The 22336-nt window shown below is 36.3% G+C and overlaps 1 protein-coding gene across 1 annotated transcript in view; it reads left to right on the top strand.

Moving 5' to 3' along the window:
* Positions 1 to 21023, top strand: part of LOC148284078 (uncharacterized) — a gene marked incomplete at its 3' end in the record, with an annotated part of 635761 nt that extends 614738 nt beyond the window's left edge. The window contains exon 4 of the mRNA XM_088242710.1: positions 20856 to 21023. Within this exon, the coding sequence (XP_088098836.1) occupies positions 20856 to 21023 (168 nt within the window). The remainder of the gene's footprint in view (positions 1 to 20855) is intronic.
* Between the last annotated feature and the right edge of the window lie 1313 nt (positions 21024 to 22336).

Here is a 22336-nt window from a genome sequence, read left to right on the forward strand (position 1 = left end):
GTTCCTCGCGTCAAATTCACCATCGGGAGCCTTGTGCTGGATCATGTGACATTGTCCTAGACTGCCGAGCTGACGTTGCGTCGGGTTGTACGTTGCGGGCCAGAACGGTGTTTAATATCATTACCTTATTTCCTATTCAGAATATCCTCGAGTGTTCCTCGCGTCAAATTCACCATCGGGAGCCTCGTGCTGGATCATGTGACATTGTCCTAGACTGCCGAGCTGACGTTGCGTCGGGTTGTACGTTGCGGGCCAGAACGGTGTTTAATATCATTACCTTATTTCCTATTCAGAATATCCGTGTTCCGCGCGGCAAATTCACCATCGGGAGCCTCGTGCTGGATCATGTGACATTGTCCCAGACTGCCGAGCTGACGTTGCGTCGGGTTGTACGTTGCGGGCCAGAACGGTGTTTAATATCATTACCTTATTTCCTATTCAGAATATCCTCGAGTGTTCCTCGCGTCAAATTCACCATCGGGAGCCTTGTGCTGGATCATGTGACATTGTCCTAGACTGCCGAGCTGACGTTGCGTCGGGTTGTACGTTGCGGGCCAGAACGGTGTTTAATATCATTACCTTATTTCCTATTCAGAATATCCTCGAGTGTTCCTCGCGTCAAATTCACCATCGGGAGCCTCGTGCTGGATCATGTGACATTGTCCTAGACTGCCGAGCTGACGTTGCGTCGGGTTGTACGTTGCGGGCCAGAACGGTGTTTAATATCATTACCTTATTTCCTATTCAGAATATCCGTGTTCCGCGCGGCAAATTCACCATCGGGAGCCTCGTGCTGGATCATGTGACATTGTCCCAGACTGCCGAGCTGACGTTGCGTCGGGTTGTACGTTGCGGGCCAGAACGGTGTTTAATATCATTACCTTATTTCCTATTCAGAATATCCTCGAGTGTTCCTCGCGTCAAATTCACCATCGGGAGCCTTGTGCTGGATCATGTGACATTGTCCTAGACTGCCGAGCTGACGTTGCGTCGGGTTGTACGTTGCGGGCCAGAACGGTGTTTAATATCATTACCTTATTTCCTATTCAGAATATCCTCGAGTGTTCCTCGCGTCAAATTCACCATCGGGAGCCTCGTGCTGGATCATGTGACATTGTCCTAGACTGCCGAGCTGACGTTGCGTCGGGTTGTACGTTGCGGGCCAGAACGGTGTTTAATATCATTACCTTATTTCCTATTCAGAATATCCGTGTTCCGCGCGGCAAATTCACCATCGGGAGCCTCGTGCTGGATCATGTGACATTGTCCCAGACTGCCGAGCTGACGTTGCGTCGGGTTGTACGTTGCGGGCCAGAACGGTGTTTAATATCATTACCTTATTTCCTATTCAGAATATCCTCGAGTGTTCCTCGCGTCAAATTCACCATCGGGAGCCTCGTGCTGGATCATGTGACATTGTCCTAGACTGCCGAGCTGACGTTGCGTCGGGTTGTACGTTGCGGGCCAGAACGGTGTTTAATATCATTACCTTATTTCCTATTCAGAATATCCTCGAGTGTTCCTCGCGTCAAATTCACCATCGGGAGCCTCGTGCTGGATCATGTGACATTGTCCTAGACTGCCGAGCTGACGTTGCGTCGGGTTGTACGTTGCGGGCCAGAACGGTGTTTAATATCATTACCTTATTTCCTATTCAGAATATCCTCGAGTGTTCCTCGCGTCAAATTCACCATCGGGAGCCTCGTGCTGGATCATGTGACATTGTCCTAGACTGCCGAGCTGACGTTGCGTCGGGTTGTACGTTGCGGGCCAGAACGGTGTTTAATATCATTACCTTATTTCCTATTCAGAATATCCTCGAGTGTTCCTCGCGTCAAATTCACCATCAGGAGCCTCGTGCTGGATCATGTGACATTGTCCTAGACTGCCGAGCTGACGTTGCGTCGGGTTGTACGTTGCGGGCCAGAACGGTGTTTAATATCATTACCTTATTTCCTATTCAGAATATCCTCGAGTGTTCCTCGCGTCAAATTCACCATCGGGAGCCTCGTGCTGGATCATGTGACATTGTCCTAGACTGCCGAGCTGACGTTGCGTCGGGTTGTACGTTGCGGGCCAGAACGGTGTTTAATATCATTACCTTATTTCCTATTCAGAATATCCTCGAGTGTTCCTCGCGTCAAATTCACCATCAGGAGCCTCGTGCTGGATCATGTGACATTGTCCTAGACTGCCGAGCTGACGTTGCGTCGGGTTGTACGTTGCGGGCCAGAACGGTGTTTAATATCATTACCTTATTTCCTATTCAGAATATCCTCGAGTGTTCCACGCGGCGAATTCACCATCGGGAGCCTCGTGCTGGATCATGTGACATTGTCCTAGACTGCCGAGCTGACGTTGCGTCGGGTTGTACGTTGCGGGCCAGAACGGTGTTTAATATCATTACCTTATTTCCTATTCAGAATATCTGTGTTCCTCGCGTCAAATTCACTATCAGAAGCCTTATGCCTTATGCTGGATCATGTGACATTTTGTCACCCACTCGACAATAGTCGATTGGGCATCTCGATTGCTTTGTCCTAGACTGCCGAGCTGACGTTGCGTCGGGTTGTACGTTGCGGGCCAGAACGGTGTTTAATATCATTACCTTATTTCCTATTCAGAATATCCGTGTTCCTCGCGTCGAATTCACCATCGGGAGCCTCGTGCTGGATCATGTGACATTGTCCTAGACTGCCGAGCTGACGTTGCGTCGGGTTGTACGTTGCGGGCCAGAACGGTGTTTAATATCATTACCTTATTTCCTATTCAGAATATCTGTGTTCCTCGCGTCAAATTCACTATCAGAAGCCTTATGCCTTATGCTGGATCATGTGACATTTTGTCACCCACTCGACAATAGTCGATTGGGCATCTCGATTGCTTTGTCCTAGACTGCCGAGCTGACGTTGCGTCGGGTTGTACGTTGCGGGCCAGAACGGTGTTTAATATCATTACCTTATTTCCTATTCAGAATATCCGTGTTCCTCGCGTCGAATTCACCATCGGGAGCCTCGTGCTGGATCATGTGACATTGTCCTAGACTGCCGAGCTGACGTTGCGTCGGGTTGTACGTTGCGGGCCAGAACGGTGTTTAATATCATTACCTTATTTCCTATTCAGAATATCTGTGTTCCTCGCGTCAAATTCACTATCAGAAGCCTTATGCCTTATGCTGGATCATGTGACATTTTGTCACCCACTCGACAATAGTCGATTGGGCATCTCGATTGCTTTGTCCTAGACTGCCGAGCTGACGTTGCGTCGGGTTGTACGTTGCGGGCCAGAACGGTGTTTAATATCATTACCTTATTTCCTATTCAGAATATCCGTGTTCCTCGCGTCGAATTCACCATCGGGAGCCTCGTGCTGGATCATGTGACATTGTCCTAGACTGCCGAGCTGACGTTGCGTCGGGTTGTACGTTGCGGGCCAGAACGGTGTTTAATATCATTACCTTATTTCCTATTCAGAATATCTGTGTTCCACGCGGCAAATTCACCATCAGGAGCCTCGTGCTGGATCATGTGACATTGTCCTAGACTGCCGAGCTGACGTTGCGTCGGGTTGTACGTTGCGGGCCAGAACGGTGTTTAATATCATTACCTTATTTCCTATTCAGAATATCTGTGTTCCACGCGGCAAATTCACCATCAGGAGCCTCGTGCTGGATCATGTGACATTGTCCTAGACTGCCGAGCTGACGTTGCGTCGGGTTGTACGTTGCGGGCCAGAACGGTGTTTAATATCATTACCTTATTTCCTATTCAGAATATCTGTGTTCCTCGCGTCAAATTCACCATCAGGAGCCTCGTGCTGGATCATGTGACATTGTCCTAGACTGCCGAGCTGACGTTGCGTCGGGTTGTACGTTGCGGGCCAGAACGGTGTTTAATATCATTACCTTATTTCCTATTCAGAATATCCTCGAGTGTTCCTCGCGTCAAATTCACCATCAGGAGCCTCGTGCTGGATCATGTGACATTGTCCTAGACTGCCGAGCTGACGTTGCGTCGGGTTGTACGTTGCGGGCCAGAACGGTGTTTAATATCATTACCTTATTTCCTATTCAGAATATCTGTGTTCCTCGCGTCAAATTCACCATCAGGAGCCTTGTGCTGGATCATGTGACATTTTGTCACCCACTCGACAATAGTCGATTGGGCATCTCGATTGCTTTGTCCTAGACTGCCGAGCTGACGTTGCGTCGGGTTGTACGTTGCGGGCCAGAACGGTGTTTAATATCATTACCTTATTTCCTATTCAGAATATCTGTGTTCCTCGCGTCAAATTCACTATCAGGAGCCTTATGCTGGATCATGTGACATTTTGTCACCCACTCGACAATAGTCGATTGGGCATCTCGATTGCTTTGTCCTAGACTGCCGAGCTGACGTTGCGTCGGGTTGTACGTTGCGGGCCAGAACGGTGTTTAATATCATTACCTTATTTCCTATTCAGAATATCCTCGAGTGTTCCTCGCGTCAAATTCACCATCAGGAGCCTTATGCTGGATCATGTGACATTTTGTCACCCACTCGACAATAGTCGATTGGGCATCTCGATTGCTTTGTCCTAGACTGCCGAGCTGACGTTGCGTCGGGTTGTACGTTGCGGGCCAGAACGGTGTTTAATATCATTACCTTATTTCCTATTCAGAATATCTGTGTTCCTCGCGTCAAATTCACTATCAGGAGCCTTATGCTGGATCATGTGACATTTTGTCACCCACTCGACAATAGTCGATTGGGCATCTCGATTGCTTTGTCCTAGACTGCCGAGCTGACGTTGCGTCGGGTTGTACGTTGCGGGCCAGAACGGTGTTTAATATCATTACCTTATTTCCTATTCAGAATATCTGTGTTCCTCGCGTCAAATTCACCATCAGGAGCCTTGTGCTGGATCATGTGACATTGTCCTAGACTGCCGAGCTGACGTTGCGTCGGGTTGTACGTTGCGGGCCAGAACGGTGTTTGGCCCTGCCAACTTTACGGCTTGACTTGATTTAATTGCAAAGACGAATGAGAAAGTGGCAACACTAACAAATCCGTATTTATCTATGGCCTTCCTGCCACACGTAAACCTTTACTGTTTTTTGTCAGACTTCTTCCGTTTAATATTTTTTGAATGAAATATTTGTGTGTGGAATATTATAAAAAAAATAAAAGAAAATGTTTTGCTGATTCACTGCAACATTTATAATTATTATTTGCCTTTGACACACACATTTACATGTTATTAGAAATATTTCCTATTCATTAATGGATTATAAAATCATTTTGTATAATAAACGAGTATATCTCAAATACGACGAGCGATAAAATATTTTTTAAATCGTGTTTCTTGTGAAACTTCATTTGATAATGGATTAAAAATAAGTACGGCTACATTTGTAGCACATTTAATGATACGCCATCATCATAACATTGATCAGGGTTGTAAATTTTAAGTTTAAATACAACAAAAGTACCCACTCGCCATTCAAACATTAATGCCGAGCGTTTTACAAGAAGGAAATTTGACAGCTAAAGTTACGATGTCGCATTCGATTGTCAATGTCGATTGCTTTGGGGCACTCGAGATAAATTCGATTGGTTTTTAATCGACTGCATTCGTATGGCTGGTTCAAGAATGCTGTCACTAGTTGAATTACGGAAGTCGCATCCGATTCTAAAGACGAACGAGTCCGGCATAATGCCCCAGAACCGTATTATTAATTTCCTTATCCGTGTTCAGGCGGATGAAGAATACGGTGAAGTGTGCAAACTATTTTATATAACCAGAACTCTTGTCGAATGTTTTAGACAAGACGCGCTACGGTTACTTTTAGGAAAAGTCCCGAATAAGGATATCTATTTAGACATTATATGAGTAGATTTCTAGAGATATTGTAACTGTGTATTTGGCTTTCTGGAATATTCTGATAATGTCTTATCGCGTATGCTCATGGATATTGTTTTGCATTTCGTAATTGAAACTGACATTTTATTTGAACTTGTATTTCAGTTTTTAAGCTGTAAAGATGTACTTTTGCCAAATCATTATTTTTAGACTGTTGTGTTATTAATAAAAAAACAATTTCAATACTCCTTCTTAACGGCTTAACCGATTTACGTGCGGTTTTCAGAGAAATATAGATCTTTGCGCTGTGCGTGTTTGTAGATATTTAATCGAATTTGTAAAAAAGAAAGTAGGAGCATAAATGTTTTATTCGTCGATCTACCAGGGTTGCATTCGAGAAGAATACATTTGCAAAAAAATGGAAAGATGTTGTTTTTTTGTACATAAAAAAGATTTTTTTTTAATGTTTACAAACATCATTTGTTTTTTGAGGATCTCAATCGGATTCTTTCCTTAAATTCCTTATAATTTATTACCCATTTATTTATTTTTATTGGATTTTTGGTAACACTAAAATAATATAAAATTCAATACATTTTTAAAAATTGTATTCCTACGTAAGTACACCCCTTTGTTGGTGAGACGACCGGAGTTGGACGTTTGCAAAAAGAATGCCATATTTGAAAAAATACTTATTTTATCTTTCAAAATTTAATCATAAACAAGTACCTACTTAAATTTTATATTAGAATATTAACAGTTTTTAGTTTTGGAATTCAATCACAAGCAATTACCTAGGTACCTGCCTACTTATAAATAAGAAGTATTTTTCCGAGGCAAGCCAAAGTTCGGGCAGGAGTTCGGACGTCTGTCGGGTCAGCTAGTTGTGTATATAACATTTTAATACCCGTATGCAGAGACAAAACTCAAGGTAAGGAAAGTACATTCTAATTTCAAATGCAGAGAATAACCCGAAGGTGAAGACAATAGAATGTACATTCCTCACCTTAAGGTTTGCCTCTGCATACGGGTATAAGAGTATAACAGTGTGGTTTAAGAAAAATATTTTTGACAATAACTTTATATCTTTGAACAACGCAATTCATATTTAAAGCTTTTAAATATTAAGCTTTGCTGCGCTGTAATATTTCTTATAAAGGAAATAGAACTTATGTCATATTTTGGAATTATGCCGTTTGGTTTTGGCGACTTTAATCTTGGCGATGGCCAATTGCTTTATATCAAAACTAATTGAAATCTCAGTCAGATTTGAACAGTTGGTTTGATCAGTGGAGAGTGTTAATCGCACCGTTCCCCCGTGGGGGTAGACGGAGAGGATAGAACGCCGTATTACTCTGTCTGTGCATACGGACCTCGCTTCCTCTACTTTCATACGCCTTATCTTCGCAGTCGACATCTACGCCCTGTTTGTTACTGTTGTGCTTCTAAATTTGTGAGAAAAATAAAGGAAATTTTAAACAAATATTTTTCTACTTTTCGGCTTTTGCAAGCGCCGAGTTCCAAAACCAAAAAGACGATAAGGATATCAAAGAAGATACGTCTACCTGGAGTTATATTCTGAATCTTCTCGCGGGGGTAGAGGGTTCATTTGGGTTTTTTTGTTTTTTGAATTCATTTTTTATTTTTTAAGTTATAACCAGCTAAGCTTCATTTTCAAAAGCTTGTCAGCAGGTGAGAAACAGGACATGGAAGGTAGTTATGAAAAATATACCGCAACACCCAGACCAATTGAGAAAAACTTTCTTGGATTTTTTTTCTTGCAACTCGCGGGAATTGAGCCCGCGACGTTAGTTTCACAGTTAACTGTCTTACCAATTGCGCCACGGCGCTTGTCAGACTACACTTTGCTTCATATAGCACCACATTGATGATCAAATGTCAAATTACGTAAAATAAATACGAACACGTGAAACCAAACATGATGATTTTCAACAATGTTTGATTATGTCCAAATGCTTGCAGACTGGCTGGATTTCCTCCCTAGGGAGTTGTTCATATTTAAATTTATTTCAACAGAGAGGGAATAAGTTTTCGAGAAGAAATTTGGAAGTCTAGGCATTTACAGGGTTACACAGTGTGTAAAGTGGCCACTTAAACCAGCCAATGACAGGTCATAAGCCCTGTAAATGCCTAGACTTCCAAATTTCTTCTCGAAAACTTATTCCCTCTCTGTTGAAATAAATTTAAATATGATGATTTTCATTTAAAACATTATTGCGATTAAAATAAATACCCAAAACACTTAATAAGCTTGAATTTATTTTACGTAATTAGACGTTTAATCATCAGTGTGGCCATATATGAAGGAGAGTGTAGTTGCACGCAAAAAAAACACAAATGAACCGCTCAGTGGTTGACACGTTCACCTAACACGCTTAAGGTTGTATTTCGGCGGAGTGGATCTAAAATATTGTTTTTTAATTTACCTAGTTCTACACTGCAATAGATGTTTAATAATATGGAAGGGCTAGCTGTTCCTAAATATTGTTATCAATATACCAAAACGACACTACAAAACACTTTACCTAGAATATGTTTTTTTTTTTTTAAGTTATTTAACTTTTTGTACATAATATTACCTGTAAATTGGCAGGCTTACTGCCAAAATGGCAATTTCTTTTAACAAACAATAAACATATTTAATAGAAAAAAAAGCCAAAGATACATACATATATAATGGTAGAAATAAATGTATTTTTAAAAAAATAACTTAAATCAAAACCATTACTCAATAGGAAAAGGGAAAAAAGAGTAAACAGGAAAGAAGGAGAGATTAAGGAAGAGAAAAAATATGTTTTTTTAGATGTGATTTAAATCGAGATACTGTAGTAACATCTTTAATGGTGGATGGGAGATGATTCCGCAGTCGAGCCGCATGGACACGATACGAATTAGAGAAGAAAGTGGAATTGTGGATGGGTATTAAGAGAGTGCCTTGAGAACTAAAACGAAAAAGTAAACCATGAACGGATAAGTGTTGAATTTTTTTGCGAAGGTATATAGGAGCGTTAAGACTATGCAGTACATCAAAGAGAAGTGAGAGGGAGTGATGGACTCTCCGCTGTCTAATTTAGAGCCATTTCAGTTGCCTACGATAATCAGAGTTGTGGTGTGTTCACGTAACCAAACGATATTAAGAAAAAAAAAAAAAAAAAAAATAATTTTATTTTTTTAACTTTTTACATGACACTTTTTTTTTTAAATATGTCCTAGGGAGGAAATCCATCAGACTGCAAGCATTTGGACATACTCAAACATTGTCGAATTAAATACCTGGTGAAAGAAGAAGTATAAAAATTGGAAAATTGTTTTCAAGCGTTGCCCACTAGTAGGTGATTTGGTTCCGCCGGATGAATCTCACTCACCTGATAAAGGTTTCAGCTCTTTGACTTCACAAAAGCCAACGGATGGAAGAGTTGAGGAAATGTGGATGCTCAAACACGGGCAGAATGGGGAATGTTACACAGGGTGTAAAGTGGCCACTTGAACCAGCCAATGACAGGTCATAAGACCTGTCATTGGCTGGTTGGAAAATGGAAGACTTCCATTTTCCCTTCTCAAAGATGTTTTCCCTCTCTGTTGAAATAAATTAAAATATGATCGAGATACGCTGCAATCGAAATAACGAAGCAATGCCCTTTGCACTACTGGGTGGGCATGGCGGGAATGAATGAGTCCACGCGGGGAAAATTGCATTCTGAACTCCGTCAGCTACACGTTTGAAGCTTATGGTTCGAAAAGCCTCGAACAGGTTTTCCATCGGCTGCCAACTTCTGCGGAACCCTCCCGTGTCTTGTTGAGTATAAATCTTTTAGACCAATTGGTGGCGGAAGTTTTCCGATAGTCAAAACTTTTTCGCTATTAAATAACAATTAGTTTCCATATTTTTTAACGCTGTTGAAAATTGGCGAAATTCCAGGAAAACAAAAATGCCCTTAAGTGTCCATTAAGCCCCCTCGTGTCGCTAAACCGAAACACAATAGGAAGTGAAGAGCCGGAAGTGGTAGGATATGAGAAGGAATGCGGAGTGAATTATAAAGGATGTCGTGCTAATGTTACGAGTTCGGTCCCAACTTGGGCCTAGATTTATAGTCGCTAATTCCTATTTTTGTTTCCAAACCTATTACGCATATAAACAAAATGCCTAGGCCGAGTTTTTCAAAAGGAGCTATTCGAGAAACAATAAATATTCAGGGCGCTTTCGCCTAAGCGGGCATCTTTAAGACGAATGATTAATAAAACTTAATAAATGTTTTTTCAAAATATTCACTCAACGAGAGATCATAAAAACGTAGTTACGTAGCAATAGAAAAGCAAAACTGAGATAATAGCACTTTTGTGGAGAGAGTGAGCAATCAAAATTACATAACGCCAACGCAACGGTAAGAATTTTGTTTACTTTGGCAAATGATAAATAATTTATTTAGTTTATTTTATTTGGGATTTTTACAGCTATTACATAAACAAAATAAGTAGAAATATATTAACAACACTAGATCCAATTTAAAAAATCTACTTTAAATCTATTTTTTTTTTGCACCACAACAGGCTCAAAAGCCCAATTACAGTGGTGAATTACGTTACAGAACACCCAGGCTTGAGAAAAATCACATTTTTATTTTTTGTGTTCTCACCAGGAATCGAACCCGGAACCTTTTGTGTGTGAGTCAAGCGTCTCGACCACTACACCATGGAGGCCACCATGGTGTAGTGGTCAATACCTGCACATGACACATAATATATAAAATTACATCATCTATTTAACCACATTTAATGATTTTATTGACAGCCAGATGTAATATTTAATAAAACCTCATACAAAATATGAGGTGACATTCATTTTCATGACATTTTGACATCATAAAATTTTCAGAAGGGGATTATTACAGTTTTTTTAATGAAAGCGGCCTGGCTGTTTTAAACAGTACATAGAATTGATCTTTCTAAATTCGATAACACAAATATCTAACTTTTTTTTAAATTGTGGACTGGCTGTTTTCTACATAACTACGTTTATAATACCTGCACGTGGACGGCTAGAATCATATTCTTAGATAACTTGTGTTGAATTTGACATTTAAAATGTGGTGTTGATTAAAATATGATAAATAAACTGTTCCCGGTGTCAGAGGCCCGAAGCGTAACATTGGCGCCCAACTACAGATTACTTTCCCCCCCTCCCTGCCCTTTCGTGACGTCACGGGGGGTCGCGAAGGAAGCCATAAAACACTTTCCTAACAAGTTGTGCCCCAGTTGCCAGTGGGGCATCCACTTCCCCACTATTCCACTAGACTCCGCCACTCCGGAAAGCGCTCTACGAAAACAACAGCCACTTTAATTTATTTATTGTTTTACAGTTATGGTAACTTATTTGGACGTTTTGTTATTCAGATTTGCGGATTGAAAAAACATTTTTATCGATCTTGTCGGGGATGGAACTTGGAACCTCATCGATGATAGACAAAAGTCATTCATTCCGCATATTGTAAATGGATTAATAACATGGTCGCAATAGTAAACAAATGCAAGAATTAATACAAAGAACAATAAATAAAGCACTTAAAGTAACATTTCATCTTAATAAATTTATTTATTCATTAAAAATTACAAAATTAAATTTTTTATGAACTAATTTATGCTTTTAAGGCTTTGCCCGTGTCAAGTTACAATAAAAATACATAGTTAAATTAATTAGATCAAATTAAAATGACTTAGAATAACAATCTAGAAAAAAATGTAAATGTTATAAATAATCAAATTCCAAAGAATACAATTCAAAAAAGATAATCAGAAATAATTTTTTGAAATATAAATTATACAAATTAAGAATCACACATAATCAAATATACAAAATAGTGGTATCATTAAAATCAACAAAATAATAGTACTATAATCTGTAGTTCTGGTATATTGAACTGCAGATTCAAATAACAAAAATGCTCAGTTAAGATGAATTAATTTACAGAAAAAGGGTAAAGATGATATCTAAGATGAAAAAGAACAAAATAAAGACAAATATTACATTTAATTTTAACTGCAATATACATAACATAAATACAAGAGAATCAAATAATTTAACTTGCAAACAACCTAGGACTAACAGAAAAAGAAACAGTTTTATGTATACAGCAATAAATGTCTACAATTCACTTTCTAATGACCAAAAAATATACAAAACATACTCGTATACGTACTTAAAAAACACCTAAATAAAGCAGTGTTTACAGCCCGTGTGACGAGTGATATGTGATGTTATTTTATCGACTTTTTATTAAAACTATTGTGCCATCATATATTATATCCCGCACTTTTGCTGATTCGGAATATTTCGTTCAAACAAAATATGCCATGTTTTATTTAAAATTAAAGTAAAATAAAACAAAATACGCAGCAGCGTTGGGAGGATCATTACCGCGCTTCTTCTACAGGTAAAAGCACTAAACCCAACGCTGGCTGATGCGTCAAACTTCCGTCGTCATCACCAAAGTACTGTCAAAACGACCCAAATTTTTACCGGACACGGAACTATGAGAAGTTACCTATTTAGGTTCAAATTAAGGAATGATGACTATTGTCCTCGCGATAATATTTCTTCACAGAGTATCGAACATCTCGGTTATTTCAGTGCCCATTGTTCAGTTTATAACGCCATAATTTTAAATCAGAATGCAGGAAAGATTAAATATTCTTAACAGATATCCACACTGTCGTTTAAAGTAGTTATCTCGCGCTATTGTTCTAGGACTTTGCAACAATGATGATTGAACTCAGAAAGGTAATAAACACAAATCAGTGATCGAACATCCCATTTCCAAGATAAACAAAAACGATTTTTTCCGAGTACCTTAACCTTGTACATGACACGTAAGGATACTAAATACAGGGGTCTAAACATATTTATTTTTTTAAATTGTAAAAATAAAACCGATGTATTTTGTCATAAATAAATCAATCTTAGTCGCAAGTGAAATGCGCTAATTACTTTACATTGTCATCGCATGCCTGTCCGTACTCGTTGGCGCATAGGGAACTACATTGGCACACTAACGAAGCATGCATCTGTGTACTGAGCTCAAAATATTGCACCAAACTTTTTTACAGACTCAAAATATTATAATTCAACAGACCGGTATAAAAAAAGAATTGGAAAATTGTTTTCAGGCGTTTCCTAGTATGTGAAATAACTAAATCGGATGAATCTATTTACTACCATTTCCACTAATAGATAATTATGTAATGTGAACATAGGATAATGCGCAACTCCAATAATAATATTCGTTGTAAAGGCGACTATTCATTACACAAATGTAGATAGGGGCTTTAAATAAAACCAGCCCCGGGCTTCGGTAGTGAGTAATTTACCCAAATAAAAAAGGTAGTTCTATCTCATTTTGATTGACGTAAGGAAATTGAATTTGCGGAGGGAAGATGGATCCTAAATGTATGTGTGCGTTGTCTACACGGTGCGTCAAAACATATAGACACGAAATAAATGTGATTTTTTCATTACTACATTTTATATGTGGTCGAAGAGTAGTTGGATGAATAGGTTTTTGAATATAGACTTCCCGAATACTGTGCAAAAAAGACAACTGCACGTCAAAATGATTATGTCTTACTCAAATTTACAAAATCGAAGTATCGTAGTTCCATTTTCCGAACCCCAAAACTTAACCGAATTTGATTTTTTAAAGAAATAGTTTCAGAATGAAATGTTCTGTGTCGGTAACTTTTGCGTTTTTCTATGATATTTTTTATTTGTACGACCGAAGATGGCAGATATAATTGAGTGCTTTTAAGGTTTTCTCGGGTGGTACGACTTCCATCAGAAAAAGTTTATTAAAAAAATCGAACGAGAGAGACGTACCAATGATAAATATCTGTAATGTGTAAAAAAACAGCGTTGTTCAAGTGCCATAATCTTCTAGCCATCAAAAAAACAGACTGGTCAAAAGAAGAGATTGGTCAAAATTTTGTACTAAAAAAACATAAACATAATATATTAAAAGATACATCATCATTATCATTCCCTTTCCGCACCTAATGGCGAATAGGGTCCTGCATTGGTCCACCAACCGCAGTGTATCTTGATCATTTTTGTTACCTGAAAATATGATAATCAGCCTAACGCTTCAAGTACCAGTTCAAGGACCATGAAATATTCTCGTGTAAAAACACCTTTTCAAATTAATATTTCATGTCAACCACGTCGGGAATCAAACCCAAGACCTCTTGCATGGGAGGCAAACACGCTGGCCATTACACCACGAGGCCAAAAGATACATACATATGTTGAAATAAAATATTTTAAAAAACCTAATTAATTAAAAAATAGCAGCCATTTTTAAATGGAAGATAAGTCTTGCACATTTTAATATTAAGTACTATTTTAAGACAAAATAAAAAAATATAAAAATAAAATATATTTTTTTAAAGTACATTATGTTATACGTATTAAATGATGAGGAAAATTTGGATCAGATTATGAATTTGGAAGGAAAGAGAAAGAGGAAACAAGGAAAAAAAAAGTAGAAAAAAAAATACATTTGAGAAAAAAAAGTAGTTGAAATTCAAGTGAGAGAGAGTTCAGGATTCTGGGGAAATATAATAATGTTTCAAGCGTTTCTTTAAGGTGGCATTTGTATAAAGAAAAGTCAGACCGCGTATCACCTTAAGGATCTTTTAAATTTTAATAAATTCATCATTGTTATCCTCGTTTTTTTTCCGCGCCTAACAGTGCATAGATCACTGGATTAGTACGCCGACCATCAAATTTATGTATCTGGTGCCAGTCTAGGGACTTTGCGGGTTCGATTCCCGCCAGTTGCAAGAAAAAACTCAAAAAAAGATTTTTCCTAAATTGGTCGGGTATTGTGGTGTATTACTTATAACTTCTTTCCATATCCTTTTTTTCCCACCATCTGACAAACCTCTAGAAAAGATAGAGGCTTATCGGATTTTTCCCTTTTTTTTAAATGTGTGTAGTTTTGGTGGCGTCCATGTCAGCAATCGAGCTCGAGACCACTTAAAAGTGGGCAAACGCGCTTACCATTTGACTGCGGTGCTGTTGATAGAAAATTGATTAAAAGATGTAAAAAAGGTTAAATTATGTAATTAAGATTTTTAATTATTTTTTTAAAGTTTTTTTTGTATTTTTTTCTTCTTCTTCTTCTTAAAGGGTTTTTTTTCGTAATGTATTCTTTTATTAATTAACCTGAATTTTATACGTCTTTAAATTACGTATCTTTGTACTTATTATCGATATATATCATATAATTTATTTTTTTTTAATTCAGATTGTCACCAATGCAGAGTACTTTACGTAGGACATATATTCATTTATTCGAATGATGTTTAATCTTTTGTAATCGAAACTTAATTATTTTTGTATAATAATTAAATCTTTGAAATAAACCTGTTTGTATGGTTCTATAAGTGGTACTTAATTTATCATACCACGATTTACAAAAACTTATTTTTCTCAAAATTCCTCGAGATACGCCACTATTATTTTAGCCATCTTACATAATGTGTGCAGAAATATTATGTCACCTTGTAGTAAACATACATGGAAGGTTAACACATGTACAGAGATATCTGAAATAAAAGCAATACATTTTCAAGGTTAATAGTAAAATTTTGCGTTTAGTTCAATGTATTCAGATTTGTTACTTTTTTTGCACTACCACAGGCCAGAAGGTCTAAGCACAATATTAAATTACAACTAATTATTAAACAACAACAATGCAATTCGGAGTACCTCAAGGATCAATATTAGGACCATTGTTTTATATAATATACATTAACGACATAATACACAGTGACATAATGGAAAAAAAACAATCTATGCGGACGACTTAGGAATTTTATATGAAAACAAAAATGACATTGAAACGACTAAAACCATCAACAATGACGTGCAAAAACTATTAGAATTGACAAACAAAAACTTCTTAACACTAAATGCTAAGAAATGCAATATAATACATTTCGAAACACAAAAGAGAACCATAACATGAACATAAAAATAAACAACGAAACTCTTAAAGAACTAGAACATGTGACTTACCTAGGATTCACAATGGACAGACAATTAAAATGGACAAAACACATAGACAGACTCACTAAAGTAATGGCATCACTACATAGCCTCTTCTACAAAATTAAAGATTTTATACCAAGGAAGGAAAAAATTATGATGTACGAAGCCTATGTCAAAAGTAAATTGAGTTACATGATCGCCTTCTTGGGAACCGGTAACAAGACAGACATAACAAGAATACAAAGACAACAAAATAAAATTCTTAAACTAACATACAACTTACCCTACCTGACTTCTACGACTGAATTGTACAAAAAACACACCAGTTTGACATATATTACTTGACTAAAATTGAAACCTTAAAAATTGTGCACAAAATAACACTGGGAAACATACAAGATGACGACATAATATTATTCAAAAATGCTGACATACACAAATATAACACCAAACAACAACAACACTATCATATTGAAAAAGCAAAGACAAGTCAAGTCAAGACAGTCAAAAATACTACATAATGGACTTAAACGCTACAACGAACTACCTTACTACTTGAAAACTTTTACTGGAGACAAATTTAAAATCAATCTGAAAAAGCACATGATGACTGAACTAACTAGACTAGACGAGACATAAAATGACTAGACAATATTAAATTTCTAATGTAACCCTAACGGGTTTTTCAAAATTGTAAATAAATAAAAATAAATAAAAAAAAACACAGTTAATTGACCGTAGGCCATCTAATAGACTGTCGCGGGAGAAGTATAATCAATAAAGCTGGAAAAATCCCATTACAAGACAGGTAATTGCATTTATTTGTATTGGGATTTGGTGGCTAAGCATATGAAGATAACGCAATTGCAACTCCAAAATCCGCAAACCAACAGAACCCGCAATATTCGAGCATCTACTCGTACTTGCCATCTGGCGAGTAGCGCAATCACATAATAACTCTTGTGTGGCTGTGATGTCACACTAGTCGACATACGATACAAGACTTGATATATCTCTCTTATTTTTTTAAATGATGAAGCTGTGTTTTTTTTAATTTTCAAATTGACATTTTCACACCGTATTTGGAAAGTAAAATTGACATAACTATCCTGGACTTAATACAAAAAATATTTCATCTTGCTACCCAAAGAATGGTGTCTGCAAATACAGAAATACATGTGTATTAGAGAGAGCACGAAGATAAAACACATAACAAGGAAGACAGAGACGCTGTTCTGTAGCCGTTGTTATGTAAAACAGTGATAAGGGACGCACGCGTGAATTGAGCGGTGAATTTATGTTTTTTTTTTTTTGCAATAACGGGGCCAAATTATATGTTTATTTTGCAAGTTATGAAAAATGATTTATTTAACTGAATGTCATATGATGTTACATCACCGCGCGCAAAGGAATTATTTATCACAGTATTTTAAGAGTTTAGGCCTGCCATCTAATTAGGTGTATTCACATAAATGTATACGTATAAACCAACAATTTAAATAATATAAATAATTCGATAGTAAGTCATTTAAACAATATTCTGGATTACGAATAAAAAAAATCTGAAACATAAAATACAATAAGGTAATTATAATTCACAAAACGAATAAATAATATTCAAGGGTTTGAGAAGCACCGAGAAAATAGGAAAATATTTTAGCACACAGATAAACTTAATCAGTATTTCAAAATATACAGACTGAATAATTACAGATATTGGGAGATCGGACGAAAACATTACAAAAAAATTATCTTCGAAATAGAGATAATGTAAAGAGATTGTTGTTGTTTTCAATTTAAAAACATAAGGGTTTCCAGATATTTGAACATCACTGTTTACTTATATTAAAGATCAAGTTGTTGAATATATTATTTTATTTCAGACTTGCCTCGAGGTAAAGGAAATATAAAAACAAAGTAAATATATTTCATTTCATCACATAAACGGCACAATTGCCTTCCACGAATCTTATAATATAAACACATTTTAAAAACAATATTTTCAGATTGTCCTAATTTTTGTAGACAAAGACTGGATTCAACTTCCTGGGGATTTGTTAATATCAACATTTTACAACAGAGATAAAGAACGTTTTCGAGAAGGAAATATAGAAGACTAGGCATCTACAGTAAATGTAAATGAAGGCTAGGCTTCATACCTTCCATGCGCTTTGTAGCAGCAAGACATGATGCAATCTAGCTCCTATCTGTTATCTGTTACTGAATTAAATAATGATTTTAAACGAGAAACTTAAATTCCAACCGTTAATGCGCTATGTAGCTGCAAGACGTGTTGGGATATTGTGAAGCGCCCTTGAGGTGATTTTCACAAAAATGGCCCTATTTACATTCTCTACAATAATAGTAGCTGCTTTAATAGGTAAATGTTATCAACTATTAAATATCTAAATTAAGTAAATGGGGTCTAGAATTCTAACCGTCCATGCGCTCAGTAGCTGCAAGACTTGTTGTAATCTAACTTCTATTTTAATAAATTATTGTTTTATCTAGTTTTTTGAAATATCACTTAAACTCTTAACTTCATTGACACATAAAATAAAAATAAAAATGCAAATAGGGGCTAGATTACTTAATGTCCATGCGTTCTGTAGCTGCGAGACGTACCGTAATTTAGCTACCAAATATCATAATTGTAATATATCATAATTGGAGACGAGGAACTAGAATCCCAATCGTCCATGCGCAAGACATGCTGGGATATTTATTTATTGTACAGCGCCTTCCAGGTGATTTCCATAAATATGGCGCTATATAAACTATCCAAATGTATATATATATATAGAGGGCTTATGACATGTAATTGGCTGGTTTATGTGGCCACTTTACACACTGAGTAACATTCATCATTCTGCCCATATTTGAACATCTTTATTCCTTCAATTTTTTCATATGTTGATGTTTGTGAATTAAAAAGCTAAAAACCTTTATTTATGCGGGTAAGATTCATCTAGTTTCATTGTTTCTCCTGCATACCAGGCAACGCCTGAAAAATATTTTTTTTCAATTTCTATACTTCTTCGTGGACCAGGTGGATTTATGAACAATATTTTGAGTTCGGCAGAATGGTTGAATGTTACAATCTGAAAGTGGCCACTTAAACCAGCCAATGACAGGTCATAAGCCCTTTAGATGCCTAGACTTCTATATTACCTTTTCTGAAATGTTCTTCATTTCTGTTGTCATATTATGTTCATCTTTTCTAAAATGGTTTTTAGAAACTATTTATTTCTTTTTACCCAAGATTAAGAAATAAAAACTCATTAGAAATTTGAAATAATTTAACATAAATATAAAAAGCAAATTAAATATTTTTAAGGTATATAATAAATTAAGAAAATCATAAAGTTACTGCATCATATAAAAATCATACCCAAGGTTTATTTAGCATTCACCATCTTGAAAATTTTCAAAGGGTTTTTTTCTATAGGAACAATACTCTACATTTAATATATCCGATGCGTGGGGAAAACTATTTCCGAGTTCATGAAGTCTATTTAATGCAACATTACCATACGGAAATATAAGTTTTTTTACTATTTCAAATTAATAAGGGTCTGTGAAAGACATCGTCATTACCCTTTCGCTCCTAATGGTGTACAGGGCACTACATCGGTACACCAATCGCAACGTATCTTAATCATTTTTGCTACATAAAGGTAAGACGATCAGTCTTACGCTTCAGATGCCATTCTAGGGACAGTGAAATATTCTAGTGAAGAACACCCTTTTAAAAAATATTTCATGTCAACCATGTCGGGAATCAATCCTGAGATCTCTTGCATGGTAAGCAAACGTGCTGACAATTAGGAACTTCAGCCCTACGGGAAACCAAAACGAAAAGGGCAGGTCTGAAGGTCATAAAAAAGTAAATAAAATGTTGTTTTAAATTAAGTATTACAACCAGAATTATCTTCTCTTAAGAAAAAAATTTAATTCTATAAAAAAAAGGTTTCTACTTAAGTATTTCAATAAATTTAATTTTTTTGAAGCATTATTTTACGTAGAAATAAAGGAAAATGCAAAAAAAATGTATGTGGTTTAGAATGCTTGTATTTCTTTTCAAAATCAAAATATTTGACTTAGGCCACTTTCATGATCAATTTATTATCTTTAAATTATTTAAACAAATTTCAGTTCAATACTTTGTCTTCATTGAGATCCCAGATACCTAAGTTTAGTCTAAATTTAAAATGGCGTAATCTGCCGGTCTAAAAGTAATTATATTTTAGTTACATAAAATTTTTAAGTATATCTTTTAGCAGAAATACCTTTATAAAATATTGTTTTTATCTAATTGATGTTTTTTTTATTTTTTTATTCTTGCGCGATTAAAAAAAACATTTGTTTTTAAATAGCAAAATCGTATGATTTCCTAATTTTGCGTTCGTTTTACCAGACTACAGCCTTAAACTGTACGGCAAAATTTCCTGAAAATGTACAAAAAAAAAAAAACAATGATTATGAAATCAAAACGAACTTCTTTTAATGACGTCACTGGTTCATATGAATCAACCTTTGATATGAGAGTAATGAAAGACTTCTGGTTTGCTTGAAGTGGATGGACCAATGGGAAGAACTGATATAACATCCATAGTTATTTGTGATTGAGCCATTGTAAATGCAAATACTTCCATATACCCTCCTCAAAAATGTTTTTCCTCTCTGTTGCATTAAAATTAAGATATTTTTTTTTATTTATATTAAATCGTTTTAAACATTTTTCCTTAAAACATAAAAAACACTATCCACAAGGACATATTTCAGAGCTAGGCGATGAGAAGCGTCAGGGGAAAGGAGAAAAGAGGTGTGAACTTTGAACACTCAATCCGAAGGTATCACGTGACACCAATTCCAAAACTATATTAATTGGTTCAAGTTCCCCATACATTGAATATGTAACGTAACTGAGTATATTTTTTTCTTGTTGCAGTAAAACCGTCCTCCATTCGAGTACTAGACGTTTCGGGAGCAGCTGTGACCAACGCCAGTACGCTGGGCCCCCTGACGGAAGGGTCCCGAGTAAGGCTCGAGTGCGCAGTGGGAGGGGGTAGGCCCTCTCCTCGTCTCACTTGGACCCTTCGGGGGAAGGAAATTCAGGGTAAGTTATGAAACATTTACAAAAATAAATTTTCGGACAGAGTCCATTTTAAACATAGGTAATACCGAAATACATATTTTAAACAGTAACATAAAACGAGATGCAAAAAAGAATAGAAAAACCAATTTTATATAAATTTGAAGAACATATTTGATATTATGGGATCCTGGTGATTACGTTCGCAAGAAATTTATTGAATTTATATCTACATATATATATAAAAGACAATGTTTGTATGTGTGTCCTCGATGGACTGAATAACTACTGGACTGATTTACGTGCGGTTTTTAGCAAAATGTAGATCTTTGCCACGAGCGTGTTTACTATTAAAATCTTCAATTTATGAAGTAGAAAAAAAGTTAGGAGCGTACATGTTATTTTATCCATCACCGCAATTTAACGGTAAAATTAACACGGCCGCACTTTACTTCAAACGCAAATTCGAATCCGTATTCTGGGCTGGTATTTCAAACTCTCTCGTGGCCGTATTATCTCGTGTATTTACATACAAAATACACGAAAAAAACGGTTTTCTCGTGCCACGAGAGTGGTTCTAAATAGCACCCTGTTAACATAAGCTCGTATTAAATTATCGCGAATTAAGAATCAAACTGCAGGGTTGTATTTGACGAGGATGTAAATAGTAAAAAAATGTGAATATGTTTTTTTTTAGTACGTAAAAAAAGTTTGTTCTTAAATGTTTCAAAACAACATTCGTTTTTAATAAATCCCAATCAGATTATTTCCTTAAATTTCGTATAATTTCTACCCGTTTTGTTCCTATAACTAGATTTTTGGTTAAATTAATATAATATCTATTGATTCGATACATTTTTAAAATCGCGATCCTAAAAAAATACACCCTCGTTAGTGAAAAGAGCAAATTCGATGTTTGCAAACAGAATTCATAATCTGAAAACTAATTATTTCATATTTTGGAATTCAATCATAAACTAGTACTTAGGTACCTACTTAAATTCAATATTAATAATTTTTAAATTAGGAATTAAATTATAAACAAGTACCTGGGTTCCTACTTATCAACGAAAAGTTGCATTGTCTTTTTTCATGACAACGAAACGTCGATTTCGTTTATTTTAGTAAGGCATAAAAGGTCTGAAATAAAGTTGTCTTTTTTCCATAGTATCGGGGAGGCATCTTCAAGACAGTTACAGGAAAATAATGTTTAATCACCTATTTACCAAAATACTCTGTTGCTGCACATCCTCATAGTTTATGTTATCCAAAACACAAAAATAATAATGTATAGTTCATATGTTACTTTAACGTAATACAATAATCGAAATCGATAC

Source organism: Micrasema longulum, unplaced genomic scaffold (genome assembly GCF_059751315.1).
Source record: "Micrasema longulum isolate JH-2025_06_02 unplaced genomic scaffold, ASM5975131v1 h1tg000160l, whole genome shotgun sequence".
In the NCBI taxonomy this organism is placed as follows: Eukaryota; Metazoa; Arthropoda; class Insecta; order Trichoptera; family Brachycentridae; genus Micrasema; species Micrasema longulum.